At 45.8% G+C, this 21,476-nt stretch overlaps 3 protein-coding genes across 4 annotated transcripts; 1 reads left to right on the top strand and 2 right to left on the bottom strand.

Moving 5' to 3' along the window:
* Positions 1–184: 184 nt before the first annotated feature.
* Positions 185–3,751, bottom strand: LOC118220093 (GTPase IMAP family member 4-like). Its single transcript, XM_035403708.1, has 8 exons — positions 3,612–3,751; positions 3,053–3,130; positions 2,620–2,670; positions 2,194–2,244; positions 1,849–1,899; positions 1,602–1,652; positions 1,446–1,508; positions 185–1,142 (listed from the first exon to the last, which is right to left on the bottom strand). The coding sequence occupies exons 1-8, from the start codon at positions 3,682–3,684 to the stop codon at positions 370–372; spliced, it is 1,191 nt and encodes a 396-aa protein (XP_035259599.1). The 5' UTR covers positions 3,685–3,751; the 3' UTR covers positions 185–369.
* Positions 3,752–4,083: 332 nt separating this feature from the next.
* Positions 4,084–13,465, bottom strand: xrcc6 (X-ray repair complementing defective repair in Chinese hamster cells 6). Of its 2 annotated transcripts, none has more exons than XM_035398900.1 (13): positions 13,310–13,465; positions 12,392–12,492; positions 11,448–11,560; positions 10,700–10,841; positions 10,235–10,486; positions 9,510–9,696; positions 8,460–8,646; positions 8,138–8,306; positions 7,352–7,513; positions 7,099–7,228; positions 6,228–6,328; positions 5,313–5,429; positions 4,084–4,501 (listed from the first exon to the last, which is right to left on the bottom strand). In XM_035398900.1, exons 2-13 carry the CDS (start codon positions 12,462–12,464, stop codon positions 4,302–4,304), a joined length of 1,833 nt encoding a protein of 610 aa, XP_035254791.1. In that variant the 5' UTR covers positions 12,465–12,492; positions 13,310–13,465; the 3' UTR covers positions 4,084–4,301. The 2 variants fall into 2 exon arrangements, with proteins under 2 accessions (XP_035254791.1, XP_035254799.1); XM_035398908.1 differs by lacking the exon at positions 13,310–13,465 and adding an exon at positions 12,999–13,080.
* Positions 13,466–16,342: 2,877 nt separating this feature from the next.
* LOC118216811 (desumoylating isopeptidase 1-like) lies at positions 16,343–19,879 on the top strand. The gene is made up of 6 exons (XM_035398330.1): positions 16,343–16,827; positions 17,527–17,548; positions 17,725–17,794; positions 18,055–18,164; positions 18,436–18,558; positions 18,838–19,879. The coding sequence occupies exons 1-6, from the start codon at positions 16,737–16,739 to the stop codon at positions 18,929–18,931; spliced, it is 510 nt and encodes a 169-aa protein (XP_035254221.1). The 5' UTR covers positions 16,343–16,736; the 3' UTR covers positions 18,932–19,879.
* Positions 19,880–21,476: the final 1,597 nt, after the last annotated feature.

The raw sequence follows: 21,476 nt of genomic DNA, 5'->3' as shown, positions 1-21,476 counted from the left end.
CTCAGTCATCTGCAGACACTTCTGCTTCTGCAAATTAAACCTCTAGTGTTCTGGGGTTTCCAAGGTCAAGAAGATTTACCAATGAGGTAAATGTGAAGTTCGCCCCCCTGGTGGCACATACATGTTTATGTGCTGCTTGATCAAGCAGGGAGATGGAAATGTTAAAAATAAGCATGTGCAAGTCTTCCAAGCATTCAGATTTAACCCCTCACTTAAATTATTGACAAAAAATACAAAAATTCCATAGAACTGCATACATTCAAGTTTCTCCTCTCCAGTACTATTCAAGCACCATCACCTTGCAAAAAAAATGAATACTCAAGTCCCACACTCCAAGTCCAAGCCCATGGCTGCTCAAAGGCACTCATTTCACGCATCCTTCTCCCTCACTTCCAGCCTGCTCTCCAGCAGAGCGGCCATGTCCTCCAGCAGCTTCTCCCTGATGCGGTCCTCCCTCCGCTGCAGCTCGTGTACGTAATGGCCGCCGAGCGCCTTCATTTCCTCCACCCTCTCCAGCAGCCTGGAGGCCAGGGCCCTCCTCTGGGGCAGGGGGCAGCCGGGCCCGTTGCCCGCCAGCTCCGCCCTCTGGCCGCACGCGGACAGGGCGGCCCGGAGGCCGGCCGGGGCCCCCCCGAGCAGCTGGGCGAGCGCGGGGGAGCCCCCGAGGGAGTCCGCGTGGGTGAGGACCGGCAGCACGTGACCCCGGGCGCCCTCCCCCACCAGGTCCAGCAGCGTCTTCAAGGCCTCTGATTCGTCCCCGCCGCCCGCGCCGCTCGCCCCGGGGGCCCGCATCACCAGCAGGAAGGCGTGTGGCCCCGGGCTGGCCAGCTGCACGCTCCGCAGGGCCTCCCGCGCCCGTCCCGCGGCTCCCAGGGACGAGCCCAGCAGATCCGGGGTGTCCACAACGGTCACCTCTCTCCCTCCCAGGACGGCCCGATGGCTCACACAGTGCCCGGAGGCCCCGGGAAGCCCTGCGCAGCCCAGCAGGGTGTCCCCCAACCGGCTCCGGCCGCCCCCCCGGGGCCCAACCAGAATGACCCGCAGCCTGGCATCAGAGGGGCCGGGCGCCAGAGGGGCAGGACCGCTCAGAGTGCCAGGATTTGTGGACTGTCCAATTTTCGGGGACTTGCCTTTGGAGTTTTCTGTACACAGAACATACATATAAATAAGAAATCATCCCCGCAACGATAGTATGTGTAATAATGATATTCGGGGAAAGCCAGCTGGGGTCTGTTACTGTATAAGCAAAATGTTGCAGGTTCAATTCCTGAATGGGGCACAGCCATTGGGTCATTTTGCAGGATTCATAATTTATAATGTTAAGGCCAACGGCTAATATGATTTTTACACACAGATCTAAATGTGTAATATGTAAAGGGCTTTTGATAAGCGAATAGACAGTGTTAAGATCGGGGGTTGGGGTAACTGTAGCAAAGGAGACTCACCTCTCAGGCGCTGGATGAGGTCTCTCAGAGCCAGCAGGTACTTCTTTATGTTAGTGAGAGAGCCTAGCGAGGTACAGAGAGAGGGTGATAATCAAACATCAGAAAGCCTTACAAAAAAAAGGAAAGGGGATAAAAAGAGAGGGAATGAACACCAACCTGCAACAGCTTTGATTACCGCTGGCACCCAGCTGAGTTTGGTAGGCAGTGCTGTGACACAGACAGGATTAGGAGTAAAATTTTCCTTTTTCCCTCGAAGAAGAATTCATTGGTAAATAAACAAATGGGTGTCTGTCACCGACGTAAGCAAAATTACAGAGAGTACTGGTGGTTATTATTTATTCATAATGTACAGTAAAGATACAGTGGCACGCACTGAAGCTGTTATGCTGAAGTTATTGCTCACCTAATATGAACTTCCAAAGAGGAGACAGCCACTTCACTAAAGTCTGTAACCCTGAAAAAAACACAGCACTATTAAATACACACAGCACTCCATTATGCCCAGACCACCCCCACAATTAAAATACATATACACTGTTAACAATGGCAAAAATGTGAAGTAGCGCGCTCTAACAATCCCCTGGCACACAATCATACGTTCTAGTGAGAATCAACATATTTCAGAAATAGATTTGATTACCATGGCAACACAATTTCAAGCAATGTCACACAATTTTTTTTTTGATTGAATATGCAGCCTTTATGGCCATATTGTCACGTCATCTCTCCCATCTCAAACTGCACTCACCTCGAACGGTGCTCAGCAAACGGGAGAGCCAGCTCCACAACGAGGACAAACCTGGGGTTGGGGTGCATGTAAACAAACACTTTAGAGACCCACTGCCAACACTTTATTTGTTGCATTTGAAGCCTCCTTAGAATGATTTTTTTTAAAAACATGTCTAAACAGGAAAATAATTATCATTTAAAAATAAAATGACATTTTTTGTGGATATTCGCAAGTTCACTTCAGAACAGCAGTTCGCTGAAACTGATTAGCTAAAATGTGAATGCTACATTAATCATGCATCCCCCCTGTTGTGGACACAATAGGAACGGTTACTTTTAGGATTAAAAATGGTTATTATTATCGCAAGGGGGTGTTTAAAACATTAATGTTGTGTTGACGTAAAAAGGCGACTGCTCTGATTATGTTGCGCAGTTAAAAACCTACCGGTGAGAGAGCAGAACAGACGTATTGGCCACCTTATTAAAAATGGAAGAGCTGAAAAAGGGGAAAACAATAAATTCAATTCAGAATCGAGGTAGGCAGCCAGAGCCTGAGCTCCAAAGGTTAAACTGACAGGCAAATGGATTGAATAACATTTACGCAAAATACAGTGACTCTACTGACAAAATGTGAGATTGGACCACCACGCTGATTGGCTGTCCATAAGCTTGCAGAAAAGCTATGTTTTTTTTTTCTTTTTAAGCAAGGTGGTCTATAGACATTGTAAACTGTCTATAGTAACCTTATTGATAAAAGGCAAAAAGAAAAAAGAAGATATGGAAAACAAGACATACTTGAAACAATGCAGAACGCAGAAAGAAAATTATGTATCGAGCATGAAAACGGACAAACAGGCCAGAGAGTGTGGCCTACTAACCTTGTGAGAATCTGTAGAACAGGAACCCCACCACTGTAAGTGCCCCCGTCAACACACTTTTGGAGCTTATCCAAAGATCTGAGACGCACGCAAACGCAAAAAAGGATTCATTTGATTATACGTTTGAAGCACTTTCTTTAAAAGTCAGTGCGTCTCCTACAGCTGCCACAATGCAGCAGTGGCATAATAACTCACTAGATGTATGGATAGCTTAGCTGTATACTTCGTTGTTGTGATAAGTGTAATGTGTTAATAATTTCAGTATCATACTGTATAGGCTATTTTAGAAACTCAGAACTAAAGCTTTTCTCCTTAATTCACAAAATAGTATCATTAACAAAAATAAAGTAAGAGGGAGGGGGGGGGGCGATAAAGGAACACACAAATCGCAGCCCGTAGGCCTCTTGTTTACAAACAGCAACGGTGTTACATTCTTGACACATTTCTCACTCCCACCGAATCCCTCCAAACCCCGCCATTTTTAAAAAATGGCTGCATTGTAAAAGCGCAGTAAACCGTGTGAGACATCCCCGTCCCTTGCAGACACAAGGGTCCTCACCCTCCAGCTCGGCGTTTTCCCCGCAGACAGACGAGGACGTGCAGGCACTCTGTGGTTTACAGTCGCACTCCATGGCTGCTCGCTCGCTGCCGCCGGGGCTCCGCCTCCACAGGTGCGTGCGGACAGTACCTGTCTGTACCTGCCCCAGGTTCTCCCCCCCCCCCCCAACCCTAACACGACCTATTTCCTAACTTTCTCCAGTTTACAGAAATACTAGAGCTTTTAAGGCCAGACTGAAAAAGATTGCTCTTTCGTGTTGTATTCTTGAAACAAAACAAAAAAAAGGTATCCAATTACACGTGGAATGAGGAAGGAAAACACCTTAAGGCGTGTCAGAAGATCTGGCAGGACAAGAAAGGCTGGAAAAAATGATGCAATGTAGCCATTTGTGTAAATTAACTGTATAGCACTTCAGTTTATACTCAGACATACATGATTACACTGTCCTCAATAACCACTCATGACAAATGAATGCTTTTTTAAATGTATATGTATTTATGTATCAAAAGTCACATCCATATAACCCATTACAATGCAAGCATAGTATGTTCTAACAGGGAAAACTCTACAACAGTTGCGTGGCTTCTACCCTAAAAGACAGGTACAAATCAACTGCCCTCTCTTCCCTAAACACAGACACCTACTCTTCCCCCCTAAACACAGACACCTACTCTTCCCCCTTCCTCCCGCTCAGTGAGAAAACTGCTGAGTCAGGGCGTCGATCAGCTCCTGTTTCTTGGCGCCCGTGGTGGGCACGCCGAACTGCTTGCAGGCGTCCTTCAGCACCGGCACCGTCAGCTTTCCCAGCGTCCCGTTCTGCACATGGGCCCGAAGCTCCGCCTCCGGCAGCTCCACCTTCGGCTTCTTCTCCGCTGCGCCTCCGCTCTCAGCTGAACGTCATGAAACAAAGCATCAGGTGCACAGGTATTACTGTGGTTCTATAGCATCAGGTGCACAGGTATTACTGTGGTTCTATAGCATCAGGTGCACAGGTATTACTGTGGTTCTATAGCATCAGGTGCACAGGTATTACTGTGGTTCTATAGCATCAGGTGCACAGGTATTACTGTGGTTCTATAGCATCAGGTGCACAGGTATTACTGTGATTCTATAGCATCAGGTGCACAGGTATTACTGTGGTTCCATAGCATCAGATGCACAGGTATTACAATGATTCAATAGCATCAGATGCACAGGTATTACTGTGGTTCCATAGCATCAGGTGCACAGGTATTACTGTGATTCTATAGCATCAGGTGCACAGGTATGACTGTGGTTCTACAACATCAGGTATTACTGTGGTTCTACAGCATAAGGTACACAGGTATTACTGTGGTTCTACAGCATAAGGTGCACAGGTATTACTGTGGTTCTACAACATCAGGTGCACAGGTATTACTGTGGTTCCATAGCATCAGGTGCACAGGTATGACTGTGGTTCTACAACATCAGGTATTACTGTGGTTCTACAGCATAAGGTGCACAGGTATTACTGTGGTTCTACAACATCAGGTGCACAGGTATAACGGTGATTCTACAGCATCAGGTGCGCAGGTGCTGCACTGGTTCTGTTATATAAAGCAGCCGTGGTTGCTAAGGCAACCTCTGCCACCTGCAACCGCAGACCCCACTGCAGTCCCTCTCCCCTTCTCTACAGGAGCAGAATCTACGCTCCCCTGCACCGCTGCCATCTGCTCTCACCAGGCTTGCGTTTGGTGGCTGTCTTTCCCTCCGGGTTGTAGTCAGCAGGATAGACCAGATCCTTGAACTGCTGCGCCAGGGGGCCCAGACGCTTCTCCATCTCCTCAGTTTTGGGCTCTGTGACAGGGAGAGACAGAGAGAGGGAGAGAGAAAAACAGGGAGAGACAGAGAGAGGGAGAGAGAAAAACAAAGAGAGATAGAGAGAGAGAGAGAGAGAGAGAGAAAAACAGGGAAAGAGTGAGAGGGGGAGAGAGAAGTCAAATAGGACACGGGTTGCTTTTACTGGCTATGGGTAGAGCATACTAGGTGATTGGTTGCAGGACATATCATGTATGTTCTTGTAAATTTTATACCAACATTCGACTACAGGAGTTATTGCTGGCTTGTAATGGTGTAAATGCTGAAATGCTTTCAACAGACAATGCCAGAGAATGTTTTGTAGAACAGTTGGCTGTGGCTTACTGACCTACGACAGATTAGGAGGCTACCTCAGGGAATGCTTCAAAAAGTCAAAGTCAAAAGCGAAATGTGGATGCACTCAGTCAAGTGCAGTAGCATGAAATGTAATATAAACCCAAGTAGAATGCATTTTTTTGGGGGGAAAAAACATATTTTATATCAAAAGATATTTTAATTCAATAAAATATAACATATTGCTTCATTTAAGAGAAGTACGACTAGCACACTGAGCCCACGGTTTCCAGCTAAGCAAAAAAAAGAAAAAAAAAAGAGGAAAAATCAGGCTTATTTTGAGGATCTGGAGGGGTGACATCATCCTCTGAAAGACATCACATGCTATCTCTCATGCCTCTGAACTCAACACAAACACAAACAGCCAAGTGTGAGAGAGAGGCTGTGAGCACAGCTCTGGTGCTGTGCCTGTGTGTGAGAGAGCGAGACACTGGTAAAACTCACTGGTAAGATCCTCTATGGGTTCGGCCTCCAGCAGGGCCAGGGCCAGGGCTTCCAGGTTCCGGAAGTGCTGCTGCAGGGCTGGGTTCTCAAACGCATCACTCCTGAAACACACACACGCACACGCGTGGAAATGCACATACACGCGCAGACACGTACACGCACACACACACATGCACAGGCATGCACACACACACGCATACACAGGCACACACACACACACAAACACACACACATATGCACGCATGCACGCACACAGACACCCACACACACACACAAACACACATACACACACACATACGCACGCATGCACGCACAGACAGACACCCACACACACACACATGCACAGCTGAGTCCACAGAGTTTCAAAATGCAAACTTTGTCTGGGATGTGTCACAGGGTCTTAGCAGATACAGTGTATACTTGTACACACAAAACACAAACCTAAGCTTAAACAGCATCTTGCCCAGAACACAATACAGTCCAACACAAATGCACAACAGGCATTGTTCACATACTGGTGCTATTGTGTGCACAGTAACTGACAGCACTTCTACTGAGAGCTGGGCATATGAAACATCCACGGACAATTTGAACAGACCGGTACTGAGCCACTTGAAGCTGTATGTGGACGGACTAAAGAAAAAAAGACATCTGTGTGGACTGGAATATGATGTCATATTGGAAACACATTTTGAACTGGAATGTGAATGATCGCTGTTAATACTTGGCCAAGATTTTGTTATGGCTATCAGTCTGTTCCAATTTCTGCAACTATTTGCATTGCATTGCAACTTCAAAAAAAGAAAACAATAAAATAAAACTGACTAGGACTGCCTCAGGTTTTTGGTTTCCACGGCAATGTGTAGGGTACCTGTATTTGAAGCGAAGCTTATGAACGATCTCCTTCATCTTGTCCACCTGAGCGCGAGAGGCAATGGGAAACTGCGGGGCGTCCAGGGTACGAATGTCATCCGCGAAAGGCAGGAAGATCACGTGGAACCCTGAGACCAAAGGCACTGGCATTCACAAGGTGCGTGTGCAAGGTGCGTTAATGTGCTGTAGTTTATACACGGTCATGTGCTTGTTCTTGGGGCCTGGGGCTGTGATGGCCCTGCGTTGACTACCTGGCGGTGTTATCTGGATTTGGTTCGAGTCCAACTCCTCTCTCTGGGGCACCAGGGCCACAAAGCGGGGGGGGGTGTTGCGGCGGGGGGTGTATTTGCAGACTGCAAAGACGCCCCTCTCGCTGCACCTGCGCAGCAAAGCCGAGATCACACAGGAGCTACCTGAGAGAGTCAGGGAGAAGGAGAGTTAGCGCCATGCTAACTCTCACACAGGAGCTACCTGAGAGAGTCAGGGAGAAGGAGAGTTAGCGCCATGCTAACTCTCACACGGCAGCTAGCTGAGAGAGTCAGGGAGAAGGAGAGTTAGCGCCATGCTAACTCTCACACAGGAGCTACCTGAGAGAGTCAGGGAGAAGGAGAGTTAGCGCCATGCTAACTCTCACACAGGAGCTACCTGAGAGAGTCAGGGAGAAGGAGAGTTAGCGCCATGCTAACTCTCACACGGCAGCTAGCTGAGAGAGTCAGGGAGAGCCAGAGAGGGAGAGTTAGCGCCATGCTAACTCTCACACAGGAGCTACCTGAGAGTCAGGGAGAAGGAGAGTTTGCGCCATGCTAACTCTCACACAGGAGCTACTTGAAAGAGTCAGGGAGAGGGCGAGAGGGAGAGTTAGCGCCATGCTAAACCTCACACAGGAGCTACTTGAAAGAGTCAGGGGGAGGGTGAGCGTCATGCTAAACCTCACACAGGAGCTACTTGAGAAAACCAGGGGGAGGGAGGGAGAGAAAGTTAGCGCTGTGCTAACTTCTCTGAGAACGCTGGGCTTGGGAGTTCGGGGCGGGACGCGCCTGCAATCTGCTCCTCCTCAGGGTAGATGAAGAGGGCGGGCCGGATGTGGTGGTGCAGCTTGAGCCGCTCCATGGGCTTGAACCCGAACAGGACCAAACTCGGGTCGTCAAACTTCTTCAGCTCGTCCACCTCCTCCTTCTCCAGCACAATCTGCCTGCTCCCGTACACCTGCATGCGGACGGAGGCACACAACCCACTGGGCTCAGCACAGGTGGAAGGAACGATACAGGCTTATCCCCAGCGAGTACAGGGAAAAACACACAGGACGATTCCGTGCTGCGTGTGAGACAGGAGCACGTGGGTAAAAGGCAGGTTCTGCACCTGTGATCTCTTGGTGTCGCTGGGCAGCAGCAGGCTGCCTGTGTTGTTGTGGTAGAGCCGGGTCTTGGTGCGGACCGGCTCGTTGCTGTCTCTGTACAGCCGGACCGACGGGGGCTTCGTGGCCGACCTGGCCAGCACGTACACGCCCACGGCCACCTTCACACCGTCCCCCAGCCACAGGTTCAGCCTGTGAGAGAGACGGGGGGGGGGGGGAGAGACAGAGAGAGAGAGAGAGAGAGGGGGGAGAGAGAGAGAGACAGAGGGGGGGGGGGGGGGGAGGGGGGGGGGGGGAGAGAGAGAGAGAGAGAGAGAGAGAGAGAGAGAGAGAGAGAGAGGGGGGGCGGGAGAGAGAGAGAGAGAGAGAGGGGGGGAGAGAGAGAGAGAGACAGAGAGAGAGAGGGGGGAGAGAGAGAGAGACAGGGAGAGAGGAGGGGGAGAGAGAGAGAGAGACAGAGAGAGAGAGGGGGGAGAGAGAGAGAGACAGGGAGAGAGGAGGGGGAAGAGGGGAAGAGAGAGACTAATGATTACTACTGACGGGGAACTTCAGGTTTTATTCTAAGGCTCAGTCCAGTACAGACACCCTTCTTGATTAGAGTTATACCTTCAGTCTAGTACAGACACCCTTCTTGATTAGAGTTATACCTTCAGTCTAGTACAGACACCCTTCTTGATTAGAGATATCCCTTCAGTCTAGTACAGACACCCTTCTTGATTAGAGTTATCCCTTCAGTCTAGTACAGACACCCTTCTTGATTAATTATCCCTTCAGTCTAGTACAGACACCCTTCTTGATTAGAGATATCCCTTCAGTCTAGTACAGACACCCTTCTTGATTAGAGTTATCCCTTCAGTCTAGTACAGACACCCTTCTTGATTAGTTATCCCTTCCAGTACATCAGCACTGCACTGATAAAAGATCTCCTTCAGTGACCGAATGCTGTTCTGACATAAAGACATTCAGAGTCTACCAGAAGCACGTGTACTGGCTGGCAGAACCTCCTGCCATTTACACACAGACTGAGTATCTGAGTGGAGGCTGTATCACTCCACCTGCTCTGCGCTCTCTTCTTCAGCTCTTTGGCCCTGACTCTCTTCTGCAGGTCCTCCAGTTTCCCACAAGGCTCCACCTGCAGCCCCAACTCGTCGTCATCCTCAGGGGGGCTCATGATGTCACAGAAAAAGAGGGAGACATCAAACCCCCCCGCCTTCTTCATGTGGATCAGGTCTATGACCACACCTGAGAGACAGAATTCGGCCCATCAGCTGCAAATACTGAAGTAACAATAATAACTGCCCTCTTCCACCGCATCTCACAATTCCATTATATTATTACTTTTGCTTACAATGCGACATATTTCCATACGTTCGCACATACGTTCTGTGTAAAATCTGACAATTTGTCACCTCAGAAACTCCATGCCCCCACCTTCAAGAAACACAACCTATGCAATGTAATTCACAACACTCCCTCATCCTTTGATTGGCTAACTGTGTGCCAGGGTCTCCATGCCTGCAGAATAGAGCACTGTCCCATCTTTCACCCCACAACTACCTGCATGAGACCTGGAGCAGCAGGCAGGTCCACAGTTTCTATTTCCCCACACAACTCAATGGTGCTTCTTTTACTAACGCATGGAAACAGTAGCGTACTGTAAGTGCATGCTCGTGCTCTTATCCTCAGATGGGCACCCACAGAGCCACTGAAGGCTAAGCTAAAGGCTGCAGCAGCACAGGCCCATGACCCTACGGCGCTGCCCGCCGCTGGGCAAACCCACCCGTCTCCTTCAGATCGGCGGCCTTGGTGCGCGCCAGCTTGTCGAGGTCGGCGTCGCCCCCGTGTGGGGAGTCCCGGCAGGTGAAGATCATGAGGCGCTTGTGGGAGAGCCGCAGCTTGATGTCGCTGTACAGGTTGGAGCAGCACCACAGGGCCTGTCCCAGGGACGTCTCCCCGCTGCCCAGCGTTTCTGCCGCCACCTTCGCCCCTTTGTCCCCCCGGAGGCTGTCCACCTCCTGCACCCGCTTTGCCCCTGAGAGAGGAGAGGGTATGTGGGTGGGGGGCAGAGGGGTAATAATACTGTTAAATATATGTTAAATACAAGAGATGCAAGCATGGTGTTAAAAATAAAATATGCATACATGGTATTAAATACAAGAGATGCATGCATCATATTTAAAATAAGAGATGCATGCAGAGATACATGCAGGGTGCATAATATAAGAGATGCATGCAGGGTGCTTACCAGGGGAGTCAAGGTCATGGAAGACATAGACGTGCTTGAAGGAGTCCTTGGGGTTCTTGCTGTGCTCTGTCCCGTAGAAGACCAGCGCCACCAGGTCTCTGTCACTGCTGATGATCTTACTGGTGTACACACTGCGTACACACTGAAGGACAGGGAAAAACCAGGAAGGCCAGGTCTTAACACAAGCCTTGCTTTATAATGGGGCCCACAAAGAAGCACAAATTAGCATTTCTAATAACAGTACAGATACGTGAAAAACATTTAGCAGACAGGCTACCTCATCTGGAGAGACTTGGAATAGATAGATAGATAAACCTTTATTGATCCCTGGAGGGAAATTCAGGTATCTTAGCAGCAACAGCAGTGAGGATGAAACACAGGAGAGGTACAGGGAAGAGTAAGAGTCAACCAAACCAAGATAAATAAGTAAGAATAAAAATTAAAAAAAAATAAAATAAAGATAAAATAAAAATAAAATACTGAGCGAGCTGCTGGCCCAATAAATACAAATAAATGTACAGTGGATGTATAGTGAATGGCCCAATGAATATAAATAAATGTACAGTGAATGTCTGCGTGCAAGTGCGTCCATGCGGGACTGCACAAGACACTCCCGAGATAATCATATACGATTAACACAACGACATGGGCAATAATAAATGGTTTAGTGCTGAAAGGGGAACGTGCACTGAGAGGAAGGGAAAAGACGAGGGAGACAGGCACACTGCGAGAGAGTTCTGAAGCCCACCTCCATGGTCATGTCAAAATTAGTGGGCTCGCCATCCTCGCCCTTAATGAACATCTCTTTGGAGGCATCTATCAGGAAGACCAGGCTGTCACGCCCACTGTACTTGTAGTCCACTGAAATGACACCAAAACACAGAACTGCACAATACGGCCCTGTAATATTTCGCTGATTTTCTGCATGTAGGATGACTATACGTTGTCCAAAAGAAAGTATAAGTGGGGTGCAGATTTAGCATCTATTGCAGAGGGAGACTTTTGGATTAATACTTAGTGACAATTTTTCCTGCACTTAATGAAGAAACTGACTAGTCACTCTCTCTGAAAGAAATTTCAACTATGTCTTTGAATTTGGTAAGTCAAAGAGGTTATCTTGTGTGATCAGAGTTGTACTTGTCCTGCACTGCTTTTTGTCATGATCTTTTTAAATCTGATTTATTTTTCCATCCAAATCCTGCTGAGATCAGTTTTGTTTCTCACTTCTCTGATGATGTGGTTTTCTGATGACGTGGAGCATGCAAATTCTGTTGACCTATTATTGACCGCATCCCACACTGAATTGACTAATGGATTTTTTCACTTGTCCAGGTGTTTCTGCTGAGGTCAGGAGGCGCCATGTAGAGGTGGAAAGTCCAGGGGTCAGAAAGTAATAATCCTGGCACATGTTCCTTCCACCCATGAACTCAGCCAGCTGATTTCACAAATCACTTCTACCACCTGGCTGAAGAATTGTGCTGATTAGCAAATCCAGGTCAAAGACTGGAACAAAATACCATGGGAGGACTTTTACTTTCTGAAACTGTATTCTCCACCTCTGCCGACATGTATATCGAAGATGGGGCCAAATGCTATGCCCTGAATAGTGATGTTTTGCTGTCACACGTGGGCAACTTTTCTGTCTTCTGTAAGAAGAATGCCTTGGAACTCCTTCTTGTGAGTTATATTTACCCTTGGCATCTTCTCCATCCTCCTCTACTTCCTCCTCATCCTCATTCCGATAGAAGGCGTTCCATGCTGCCATTATCGACGGCTACCCTGGCCAGTCAGACCTGCAAAGAAATCAAGCCAAATACCAACATATTAGTTCCTATATTTTACAAGTAGCCTATTATAATGCATTTCCAGACGCAATCCATTACGCATTCCACTGTTGTAATGTTCCGTTTTTTGTAAACTGTAAACTTTTTTCATTGCCTACACATTTTCATGTTATCACTCTGACTGTTCTCTTTAACTCTCAATTTGTACATTTTTTATCGACCAACTTGCTTCGCAGGTCAACATAACTACAGCTAAATATATTGTTCGTGATCGTCAATAGGCTGAGAGCTCATAATGGTAAATGGCTTATCTAACATTACACATTTGGACAGCTAGTTAACGTGAACCTACTGATAACGCCAACACATTATCCGTATTGCTGTAATTCAGTCATTGTAAAGAATGCAGTGTCATGTTTCTGTGCGTGCATGTAAGTACATGGCAAGCAGCTAGGAGTATTAATTCTTGAAACTACATACATAACTACACAATCACGTTAAGATCAGCTTGATACCTCCGTTTTTTGAAAATCCGTTTTAATAATATGAGCGAGACACGGAAGGCCAGAATAGTTTAAAGAAGACATTGCAATAATTGTATGCGGGTGCATGAACACATTCGACGGTATAACTGACAAGTCAAATTATCCAATGACATAATGAAACATCTGTAGGTGGACCAATTGGCAAACAAAAGCCTTGAGTGGCTAGCTACAATCCTGTGCCTAAAAGTTAGCCAGCGAACTATCCGTCAATTCTACCGTTCACATTCTCACAAAGTATATGTGGAACCATTATGGAATAGAAAGAACATGCTTTAACATACCTCTGAAAAGTAGAGTTTGATAATAAGTGCTTTTATGCTGACTTATCTCGCTCATAGAGCAAACCTGCACTCAAATTCCGAATCCCTTAGCTGTAGAACTAGCACGGGCAAGTGCCGTAAGCGGAGCGCTCCTCCCGCGCGCACTCGATCATGCTTCCCTATGATTGGCTCTTTGAGGGTATATGTGGACGGATTGGCTGTTTAAATGTCGCCCCCTAGTTGAAGAAGGGTCTTGCTGCAGGATTCTGTGACGCTAAAACTCGGATTAGAATCTCTTTGCTCATATCATAGAAATTCCCAAAATCCATTTGCTTTCCCCCCTTACACACACGTTCCCTAATTGCTGGATGCCTTGGTCCACACCCTACTTACCTGCATTATAGACGGTTTCAACGGTAACAACATAAACAAACGTTACTGCGCATGTGCGTTGTTCTGGCCCTAACTTGACTTCCGGCAGACTTCCGCAAACAATCAATAACAACAGAGTCCCTCTAGACTATTTCTGATAACAAGCAAAGTAAATAACAAGTAAATTACGTTAGCTAGCTAGTTAAAACTATGTCTAGCCCGTATTATTTGGGGTTACCAGTCGAAGAAAAGAACCGTTACTTGGCCAAACTGAAATGCGATAATGTTACATTACCAGAAAATCAAGTGACAGATAACTGTTCACAGTATTGCACCTTGCTGAGCATCATACATTCCTTACATAATCCATAACTGTTCTGGGTTACATGCACATTCATTCCTGTATAAAAAGTGCACTCTTTCTATGATGTTGCTTAAAAACGATGATTAGAAGCACAAACTGGGGCTAGTGGGCAGCATGTGTAGCCAATGCAATTACTGTAGGTTATTTATTTAACCTAGATGTTTTATGGGAAAACATCGTGGCTCTTATAGTTTGGGTCATCTTGCTAGGTTACCACAACAAAAATGATCAGGCAATGTAACGCTGTCAAGTCATTGGAAACAGGTATCATAACGTTAGTAAAAAACGTAGCTAAAGCGTATGAACTACTAGCATTGAGCTAACGTTACTGTGCATAATTTATAAAATGGTAGCTACGTTTAGCTAGCTAGCTAGTTGGCTAGCTAACTAGAATGAATTAATTAAGCTACAATCAATTTAGTTAGCTAATTCATAACTATTTCAGGCGTGTTACTGGTCAGCTTAGTTATCGCTTATTATGAGTTTGTTACCTGAAACAAAGTGCTAGAGTGAGAGCACCTATTCGACCACCTTCGTTCGACAGACAGGAAAGCGTAAACTGATTCGCAACTATATATGAAATAGGCGAAATATCGGTAACAACCTGTACCTAGTTATGTAGGAAAAATATCCTTGTTATCCTCCTGTGGTTATTTTTTCAGTACTTTCACGTTTTTTTGTGTGCCAGCAAATAAGTCAGACGTGGTCCAGCGCTAGCATTTGGTTGCTAAGGGGACGTGTATCGACCACCCCATGAATGGAAATTTGCTAGTATCCTGTCTTGCATATTGGAGGTTAATATGAGAAAGGGTGGTCTCTCATCAGCACGTCTAGGAATCCGTACATATTCACTGTTGTAACCTAAGTCGCAGGACGCAAAATAGCCGTTAGGAAAGCAGTTTGAAATTATGAAGCAAAGTCTGCGCCATTGACTTTAATGGGTCGCGATTACATAATTCATTGTCTTAAGTTGATATAGTAAATAAGGCTGTATTAGTATTACTAAATGTGTATGTATGAAGTTGATTTTTTAAAATACAGTTTATTATGTGTATTTTTACAGGACTTACATTTTAATAGGTAACGATGTCCAGTTATTTCTCAAAAACGGGCAAGCACCAGCTATGATAATCGCAGCGATTCATCAATTCGTTTCACAATTTCCTAGTGAGGTTACAAAGTTAAATTATGTATTTTTACTAATTTTCGAAATATAGTTTGTTCCTGAGGTCAGGTTGCACCCCACAGCACAACAACCTGAGCCCAACATCAGTCTGTTCATTAGTTTAACTTTCACTCCATTTGTAATCGGTGCCATATTAGCCAGTGAACACAAACCCAATAATAAACAAACACAGACCGGAAGTTAACTTAGGGCCAAGCGCACAACCTTGGCAACGCGCGTGCCACTGATGAAACCGTCTATACAGCTAAATATAAGCAATCTCTTAATGATCATTGGTCATATAGATACAGTACGACACATCTGATGACCAGGGCTGCCAAATTTTCTCGGACAAACTGTCACTGATTTCAATAATTGTGGTGTTGATAGAGGACGCTAGCATTTCCTTGGTTGAAAAAAGCCAGTTTCTTTCCTCACCTAAAACTGTTCTCCCCTAAATCGAGCATCATTGAGACCACTCGAGAGTTTGGCTTTTATTGTGTAAAATCCATAGGAAAAATCACGGGTTTGTTTCTTTGACAGATCACATGACACTGCTTTGGGAGTTTGAAATCACCTTGGCAACCGTGCTGAAAATGTCCCCACATGGTTATAACCCTAACTCACAAAGCAAAAGAAAATACTGACATGCTCAACACACCAAAATTTAACTCACTTAACTTATCCTACCCATCTTGCTTTAAAGATGGCTACACCCCGCGTGTATCTATTTTACATTGACTATACAGCATAACATAAGTCTAAATGTTTAGCTAACCTTGATTTTCTTAATAAACAGTGATAGCGTAATAGAGTGTACTAGCAGATGATGCTTTGGCCAGTCAGCTGCAGTTGTAAAATTAGAGTTATATATTCTAGTCTAGAAGTTTTTATGCAACAACATTAGACTAAGCAGTCTGCCGTCATATATTTTTTAAGAGTAATTGATTTTTTTAAAACCACGCAATGCGCGGAATGACAGAGGCTAGAGACGTTTGACAAATGTAAAAAAATAAAATAAAAACATAGCAAGCGAAACTGATATTTTTTCGGTGTATGATAACTTGGGGAAATTGCGTTTTTGCCACTGCTCTGTGGTTTCAGCTAGCTAATGTCTTCATAACTTTAAAAAAAAGGTTTTTTTAAAATTTATTTATTTATTTTCACTTCCTGGCTTGTACAGTGCGCTAGACCTAGTTAGACTAGCTGGCTCAAGCTACACCGATGACACAGCAGTAGTTAGCTAGCTAGGAAGCTGTTGGGGTAGGTAGCTAGGTAGCTGGCTTGCCAGTTGTAACACAGTACCTTGATTAGTCGACAGTACGTTAGCAATACTGTTGAATTTAACGAATTTCTTTTTCATTCATACTTCGCTGAAATAACATCTGACATCGTTAGCTAGCAACTGTAGCCGAATGCTAGTTATCCAGTTCATTTTAGGTTTGCGAAGATATTGAACCTTACCAACGAACTAATCTATAATACTTTTAAATCAAAGCAGAAGTAGAAAGCTAGCCGACTAGCTACAGCTATCCATCTCTACGGCCATGGACCAACACAACACAACGAATACTGTCAAACTGTACGTTTACGACATGTCAAGAGGAATGGCTCGTCAACTCAGTCCCATCATGTTAGGTAAGTGCGGCATCCCTTGCTAATTGGCATAACCAGCTAGTTAACAAAGTAGATGCATGACGGTTTGAAAGTTGGGAAAGAACGGGGATGCAGCGACGGCAGTAGGCCCCATGGATGAAAGGTACCATAATAAATGGGTTTGTTATATAATGTAGCTCCACTAGCTATGTGTGATGTCATTTGCTCGTGGAAGACCTATGCATTGTATTACATTTTAAATAAATTGTTTACAATGTGAGGCTTGCTTACTGTGTTAGCACACTCAGTGAAAATTGAAGACGGGTTGTCATCACATCAAAGTATATCGACAGACAGATGCCCCGTTAATTCTAGGGCACGAATAAGCTGGCTGCCTAAAATCTTAATATTGTAAACGTGTTATTTACAGTGTAATTAATTTGTAGGCGTACACCGAGCATTCGCATTACATAACAACACTGCTAATGTTAGCCGACAAGCTACATTCTGCAGTTTCACTCTGGCTCTGGCTGTTTAGACTAGCAGCCTACTGCGAGTTGGCAAGCGACATTCAGTAGACCACCCCAGCCTACTGTGGATTCATTTTTCTTCGAAAGAGGAAACCGCAACGTTACAAGGTTTAGCCAACTACGATCTGATATTCCAAATGTGTGGAATAATAGACTATTCTCTTTTTATTTATTTTTATTATTTATTTATTTATTTATTTATTTTTTACAGGGAAACAACTGGATGGAATATGGTAGGTCAACAGATGTAGCTATTTTTTCCTCATACCGAAAACTTTTTCCTTGCACATTAGCAACATTAGTACTGCTGATATGGCATGGAGGTTGGAAATTTAATATTATGTGTATTTCAGAAATACATAGTGGGTTTATTAATGCCATGGCTTAAATTATGTTCTGCCTCTTGAAGGCACACCTCCATTGTCATCTTTGGAGACGAGTTCTTCTATGGGGGAGAAGGAATAACCAGCTGCCCGCCGGTAAGAGCCTGCTGTCCAAAACTCGCAAAGCCGAAGTCTCTTGGATTAGTGAAACAACTAACCCGTAACAACACCTGTAACAAACTTTATTGTCCCGTTCACCTTTGTGCTTATAGCATGCTTAATGACTGGTTGGGTTCTTTTTGTTCAGCAGTGATATTTGCAGCTTCTACCTGGCCGTAGTTTGCCCTTCTACTTAGTTTGTATGAATAAAATTAGGAAAGCAGACAAAAACTATACTGTGAATATATGCACTCTAGGGTGGGACGATGCTGGGTGAGCCGAACAGCATTGTGGATTTGGGAAGCACGGAGGTGACGGAGGACATTTTCATGGAGTACCTTTCCTCTCTTGGGGAGGCCACGTACAGGTGAGTGTCAGTGTGTGTCAGTGTGTGGTGTATTTGTGTGTAGTGCGCTGTCTCCACATGTGATAAGCTACGATTGGCCAAATAGGTGCACTTCCTGGGGAGCAGTCAAGCACCGGGCTGACTTCCTGTTTGAGGTATCCAGTTAGACTTGCAGCATTAAAAAGGAAGTTGTGGATATTATATTCCCGTGGATCTGTCGATGTACTCGGTGCTGGAAAGAGGGAAAAGAGGCCTCCTCCCTTCATTCCTTCTTTCTTTTTTTTTTCTTAAGTGGGGACAATTACCGACTGTTCGAGCACAACTGCAACACCTTCAGTAACGAGGTGGCCCAGTTCCTGACAGGAAGCAAAGTCCCCGCCTACATCACGGACCTGCCAGCGGAGGTGCTCTCCACGTGAGTCCCCTCCCCTCTCCTCTCTATCGCTCGCGACGAAGCACGTCCACGCGCAGTCAACCTGCCAGATATTACCAAGCACAGAAACCCATGCAGTGGGGCTGTTCCACAGAACGACATTGAAAGCTTATCGAATAGCGTAGATATTAGCCCAGTAACGTGAATGCTGAATCGTTATGTCATGGGTGTTGAGTCCACAGCGGGTCAGAGTGGTTTTTTTGGCACCCACTTTCACTGTCCTAAGCCTCTGTCACTCTTCCGTGTTCCCTGCGCTCCCAGGCCCTTTGGTCAAGCACTGCGCCCTCTGCTGGACTCCATCAGCATCGCTCCTCCTGGGGGCAACGTCATCAACGGGCACTACGGGCAGAGGTAGACGGGCGAGACCCGCCCAGACGCACAGGGTAATATATTCAGCATGGGCGTGGTCTGCAGCCCCGCCCCCTCTGAGAGCCGCTTTCAGCTGCCGTCCTCCTGGGCCTCAGTCCAGCATGTCTCTTTATGTAATGAATGTAAACTGTCCTCAGCCGAGAGCTCAAGACCCACACAATGGAGCTCCAGTAAGTGGGGGGGGGGGGGGGGGGTTGTAGGGGCTGAGCTGCAGATCAAAATGTATTTTTTGGGGATGGGGGCTGGGGGTAGGGAGTTGAATTGTTTCTTATTTATATACATATTACATTGTCTGCTTTCTCTTTCTTCCATGTTTCCTTTAAACATTGTAGAGAATACAGGAACGTTAGAGCCTGTGAGATTGTACTGGACAGATACGGATGTTACAGACTCACTGTAAGTTTGCAGGTGGAGCAGCAGTTTCACTGGACCAAAATAGAAATACGTAGCTTTGTCGACTACTTTCCCTGTTAATTGTGTTCTTTAATCACATGCACCACCTGCACTCTTACATTTAATTCTCAAATCACGTTGCCAAGCCTTTTTATTCTTTGTTTATCGAATGTGAAGTTAATTACTACATGGGAAGTACATGTATTATTTATTTGTTATTGAACAATAATAACGTAACTGAAGTTAGGGTCATTGATTCTATTTGCTACCCCTGTGACTGTTATCTTCTGTTTTGTTATTTGACATGATAGGAATTCTGTCTCTTTTTTAATGAACTATGCTTGTGCTTAGTTAAAAGAAAAAAAACATTTCATACTGCCCTCTGTGGTCTGTAGTGTTTATGTGATTATCTTTGCACTTTGTGATTATCTTCGACCCCAAAGCTGATTCTTAGTAATGTAAGGTGTCTATCGCGGCAAGTTGACCCCTCTTTTTGTAAAGCATGAATTCATTATCATGACATTTTTAATGAGGGAGCCTTCCAATGGAGACCATGCTGGTGTCTTTTATAGGAGAGATATCTGGATTATAGCTGGTATTTTCTCACTGATCCTCCTCTCTTACAGACTTTGGCCACATGGTGGTGCAAGAGTGCTATATATTGTTGCCGTGGCAAAAAACCCATTAAATCGCCAGGCATATCGTAGATGTGGCATATAACCACAGCTGGTTGTCTTAAAATACCAAACACTCACCCACTCTGCTATATTTAATTAACAGAAATAAAGACTGTCCACTCTGTTTTAATTATGACTTTTTTTCTGCATTCAGGCTGGTTGAGCTGAACCTGTGTTTGGGTGGGGGTGGGGTGGTGGTGGGTGGGGGTGGGGGGCATGTGGCTGGAGAGTCCAGTACCCTACGGATTCTCACCACTGTGGTCCGTTATTTTAAAAAAAAGGCATTTAAGAATGAATGCCACAGGATTTGTGGTTAATAACTTCGAAGCAAACTTACTGTCAGGACAGGGTGTGCAGGCTATTGGGGAGTGGAGCGCTGGGGGTGTGTGGTGAGTGTGCTGGTGTGTGGGTCAGCCCATGGAGAGAACACAGTGCAGGTCATCACATGTCCCACGCATGGCAGTTGTGTCTTTGTGTACTCTGAGGTCGGGCGGGAGGGGGGGGGGGGGGGTTCACTGGTGCTCCTTGGGCTGTGTGTGTTTTAAAAGCCTCTCGGCCCCGTCGTCCAGTGAGCAGTGTGTCTCCAAGCCACAGCTGAGTGTGAATCCAGCGCTCACTCCTGCACATGACGCACACAAGCACAATTCCCTCCAAAAATAGCCAACATTCATTAAGACGTTGAGGGTTCAGAGACGGGGCGGGGTGGGGGGGGGTGGGGGGGGGGGGGGGGGGGGGGGGGAATCTCCGTGCAATATCCTGGGCATAGGCCAAGTGGCTTATATTTTGCGATGAATTGCTTTCATTTTCCGTGGGACAGTGTCTTCAGTAACGCAGACTTGTTTCTTGGAGGCAATAATTAGACCTAGCCCTCAAAATAGGGTTACACAGAGTGCTGCCAGAAACAGCAGCACACTTTCGTGAGTTTGCCATTGATGCAGTGGCCGTTCAACGCACTGGCGAGTGAAAATCCATGTGCTCTGCTGAGTTAATTGTGTGGTTTTAATGTATTTTCCTCCCGTGACTGACCTAACAGCGCTTGGTTTTTCTTTACTGGGGTAAGTCACAGCAGTGTGAGGGGGACAATAAAATTAAAAATTAAAAATTAAAAATGATCTCTGACAGAATTTCATTGAGGCCATCTAACATTTGGGAATTAACAGTGAGTTGTAGGTCTGCCGCTATGGAGTTTCATGCTCTCTTTAGGCTGCTTGTCTTTTATTAAATTTCTTCCTTCATTCCTTATACGTGTTGCTCAGTCGTTTAAACTCCTCCAAGGCTTCTCTGCTTTGCCCTTACTTTTTCCTCCTCTTATTTTTCCTTCCTTTCATATTTTAAATGAAAGAAGAGCGCACGCACGTGCATCGCGCTGCGCCACTCGCTCTCTTCTCCTCCTCTTTTTCTCCCTCTTTCTCCGCTGCCGTTAGCTGTCCTGGGATTTCCCTCCTCTGCTCCTCCTCCTCC

The sequence above is a fragment of the Anguilla anguilla genome, chromosome 2 (assembly GCF_013347855.1).
Source record: "Anguilla anguilla isolate fAngAng1 chromosome 2, fAngAng1.pri, whole genome shotgun sequence".
Lineage (NCBI taxonomy): Eukaryota > Metazoa > Chordata > Actinopteri > Anguilliformes > Anguillidae > Anguilla > Anguilla anguilla.
This window is presented reverse-complemented; position numbering and strand designations above follow the sequence as displayed.